The 4,348-nt window shown below is 36.9% G+C and overlaps 1 protein-coding gene across 1 annotated transcript; it reads left to right on the forward strand.

Moving 5' to 3' along the window:
- LOC105156724 (subtilisin-like protease SBT1.7) lies at window positions 419–2,786 on the forward strand. The gene has a single exon (XM_011072946.2). The coding sequence runs from the start codon at window positions 470–472 to the stop codon at window positions 2,693–2,695; it is 2,226 nt and encodes a 741-aa protein (XP_011071248.1). The 5' UTR covers window positions 419–469; the 3' UTR covers window positions 2,696–2,786.

Below are 4,348 nucleotides of genomic sequence, written 5' to 3' on the forward strand. Positions count from 1 at the left end.
AAGGGTTATTGGGATTTACTTTCTTGCAAATACCTTTTCATTATTTAAAAATTACAAATACCCTTTAAAATTATAAATACCCTAACAGATACCCTCTTTTGACAGCTCAAAGAGGTATTTGTTAGGGTATTTATAATTTCAGGAGGGTATGACAACCCAGAGAGGTATTTGTTAGGGTATTCGTAATTTTAGAGGGTATTTGTAATTTTTTCAAATAATAAAGATATTTATAATTAAAACAAACCTCTAAAAAGCCCCCTTGTAATTTACCTTTCTTTTTTCTGCTTTTCCAAGAAGCCCTCCAAGGAAGACTTTGCAATAAATTTGGAGAGTACAGGAAAATGACTTCCTAAGTTGGAAGATGGTGAGCAGCTATATATAGTACCAGTTTCAGTTATTTGAGAGCAAAACACGCACAGTCTTGATCTTAAGACATCATATTTTTCTAGCAAAACAGCCATCAAAAAGCATGGCTCAGATGCCAATTCTCTCTCTCATTTGTGCACTCATTTTGCAGTTATCTTTAGTAATTGCAAATGATGTTTCTTTAGAAACTTATATAGTTCATGTTGATTTACCAGGCAGCCCAATGTTATCTGATCAATCCCAAGATTTGGAGAGCTGGTACGAGTCGTTCTTGCCGACAACTATAGCTAGCTCAATCGAGACGCCCCGGATGGTTTATTCCTACCGCAATGTGTTCCCAGGGTTCGCGGCTAAGTTAACATCTGAGGAAGTGAAGGTGATGGAGAAGAAGAAAGGGTTCATATCTGCAAGGCCACAACAAGTATTGCCATTGCACACGACTCATACGCCTAATTTCCTCGGTTTGCACCAAAACATGGGATTTTGGCGTGATTCAAACTATGGAAAGGGCATCATTATTGGTGTTTTAGATACTGGAATATTGCCTGATCATCCTTCGTTTAGCGACGAAGGAATGCCTTCCCCGCCTGCTAAATGGAAGGGGACGTGCGAGTTCGGCTTTACTGGTGCCTGTAACAACAAGCTCATTGGAGCAAGGCATTTCAGGAATGGAGATGGAACTCCACTCGATTTTGACGGCCATGGCACTCACACGGCTGCCACTGCAGCAGGCAACTTTGTAAGAGGTGCCAATCTGTTTGGGATGGCCAACGGCACGGCAGTTGGCGTGGCGCCTCTGGCTCACTTGGCTATGTACAAAGTCTGCTCACCTTCGTGCTCCGAGAGTGACATATTAGCTGCTATGGATACTGCCATTGAAGATGGTGTGGACGTGCTTTCCATCTCGCTTGGTGGACCATCCAGGCCATTTCACGACGACAACATTGCGCTTGGTGCATTTAGCGCGATGGAGAGAGGAATTTTCGTCAGCTGCTCTGCAGGAAACTTCGGTCCCTCTTACACATCGTTGTCAAATGAAGCCCCGTGGATCCTCACCGTTGGTGCAAGTACAATTGACAGGAAATTGGTGGCCACTGCAGTGCTGGGGAACAAGCAGGAGTTGAATGGTGAATCAGCGTTCCAGCCGCAGGATTTCCCTGCAGAGCAGCTTCCCCTAGTTTACCCCGGATTAAATGCTAGTGACTTCAATGCTCAGCATTGCAGCATATCATCGTTGAACGACACAGGTGTGAAAGGAAAAATTGTCTTGTGCAACATAGGTGGCTGGACTACATCAGTCCAACAAGGACAGGCAGTGAAAGATGCTGGTGGTGCAGCCATGATTCTCATCGACGAGGAGCGCCAGGGCTTCAGCACATCAGCAGACGCTCATGTCCTTCCCGCTACAAACGTCAACTACGAGGATGGTCTAAAAATCCTTGCCTATATAAATTCATCATCTTCTCCAACTGCAACTATCGTGTTCAAAGGAACAGTAATTGGTGATAAGAATTCTCCAATGGTAGCTTCATTTTCTTCCAGAGGCCCAAGCATCTCAAGCCCTGGAATTCTGAAGCCTGATATTTTAGGCCCTGGTGTCAACATTCTTGCAGCATGGCCTACTTCTGTCGAAAATAATACTAACACGAAAAACAATTTCAATGTCATCTCTGGTACATCCATGTCTTGCCCTCACCTCAGTGGCGTTGCAGCATTGATCAAGAGTGCACACCCCGACTGGTCTCCAGCTGCCATCAAATCAGCAATGATGACTACAGCTGATACAATGAATCTTGGAAACCGGCCGATTCTGGACGAGAGGCATTTGCCTGCTGATGTTTTAGCAACCGGTGCAGGTCATGTCAATCCCACCCGAGCAAATGATCCCGGACTCATTTATGACATCGAGACTCAAGACTATGAGTCGTATTTGTGTGGTCTGAATTACACGAGTCGGGAAATTTTCATAGTTCTGCAACGTCACCTTAACTGCTCGTCCAACTCAAGAGTTCATGAAGGACAGCTAAATTATCCTTCGTTTTCGATCAGGTCTGGATCATCTGATCAGACATTCACAAGGACAGTGACTAATGTTGGGGACGCCAGTTCGAGTTACACTGTTGAGGTTGTTTCACCACGAGGCATCAATGTGGCTGTCAGCCCACAGACACTTAATTTCTCAGAGTTGAACCAGAAATTAACATATGAAATTACATTTCGTAGATCAGAAAATGCTGGTACCAGCACTGTTTCTCAGGGATATATTGTCTGGCAATCAGCCAAGCATTCAGTTAGGAGCCCAATTGCTGTCTACGGGGCAGATATTTAAGGCTAGCATTCAAATTATGATCATTAAATGTGGCTAAAATGCATTTTACCCTGCTGTAATTTGTTAAACAAGTTAAAAATCCTTTTGTATTTTTGAAATAAGCTAAAAATCCCCTTATATTTTGTAAAACTCAGCAAAAAACACTCATTTCTTTAGTAATTAACGAAAGATGCATTAAACGTTCTCCTTGTGCGTTTGAGAATGTTTTTTGACTGTTTTTCACCCTTTTCTGGGTGTTTTTATTAAAATGCCCTTATGGTAATTATATATTTAACACGTACAAATTTTACTTATTTTGAGTGATTTTTTTGTATTTTCATCTATCTATAAAATAAAATATTTTTTAAAATATTTACTTGAAAAAATATAAAAAAAATTATATAATTTTCTTTTTAATTTTTTATAATTTAAATTAAAATATTAAACAAATTATATTTAAATTCAAATAATTTATAATTTTTAAAATTGAAATTTAAAACTATAATTGTTAAATCTAAAATCGCGACAGCTGCCCAAGCCACGCGACGTCGCCGTCGCTCCCATCTACCGGGAAGAGTGAAGGCGGGGGGTGGCGGTGATTGTGGGGTGAAAATGGGGGGTGTTAATTTTATTTGTTTTTTTAAATCATATTTTTTATGATATATATTTTTTATCAATAAAATTTAAATTCTTAATTTTTTTTTATAAATTTAAAATCCATCAGTTAAGATTAATTTACTAGATCTAATGACTATGATATAATCAATATAGATCCAACGGTTATTAAAATAAAAAATAATATATATTAAGTAAGGGTGTAATGATAATTTTAAGAAAAAATTAACGCCGTTAGTTAAATTTAACGAAAAGGCACGATTGAGCTAAGTTTAAGAAAACACAGAGGATTTTTAACCTATTTTTAAAATAGATGGGGATTTTAGCCGACTTTTAAAATAAAGGAGGATTGTATGTATTTTAACCCTTAAGAAGCTTATTAAAAAAAAAAAAAAAAAAACCCTTAAGAAGCTTATATTCTCCAAAGAACTTTACTTTAGGTTTTGTATTTATGGGCAAAATTATATTTTAGTCCTGTAGAAAAGGGGCTGAACACATTTAATCTTTTTTATAAGTGATTTTTAAAATAGTCCAAAATTGAAAATACTCAATAAATTTAGTCCTCATCGATTTTAAATTGAGAAAACTCCACACATTTAGTCCCATAATTCATGAAATTTATGGAACTAAATGTGTCCAGCTTTTCTAATTTTTGAATAATTTTGAAAAAATCGTAAAGCATAGGACTATATGCATCAAGTTTTCTCTATTTTTGGACCATTTTAAGAATCTCGTAAAATAGAGAACTAAAAGTATTGAACCCCTATCCTATGGGACTCAAAGTATAATTTCGCAGTATTATGTGTTGGTTAAGAAAAAGATATATTAAATCTATTTAATGGAAATAAAATTTCATTCAACACTTTAGGGATGGAAATTATTAAAACTAGTAATTTGTGACACTCCATGCTTGTACATATTGGTTTTAAAATTACTTAAAAATAAAATATTCATACAATTATTTTGATTAATCAACTTTTAAAGATGAAAAATATATACCAAATAAGTAAACATAAATATGGGATTTATAAAAAAAAATGTGAATTACATAAAATAATG

Source organism: Sesamum indicum, linkage group LG1, assembly GCF_000512975.1.
Source record: "Sesamum indicum cultivar Zhongzhi No. 13 linkage group LG1, S_indicum_v1.0, whole genome shotgun sequence".
Lineage (NCBI taxonomy): Eukaryota > Viridiplantae > Streptophyta > Magnoliopsida > Lamiales > Pedaliaceae > Sesamum > Sesamum indicum.

What these genes read in the sequence shown, in the direction of transcription:
- LOC105156724 (XM_011072946.2), top strand. Translation starts at nt 470, where the DNA reads ATGGCTCAGATGCCAATTCTCTCTCTCATTTGTGCACTCATTTTGCAG.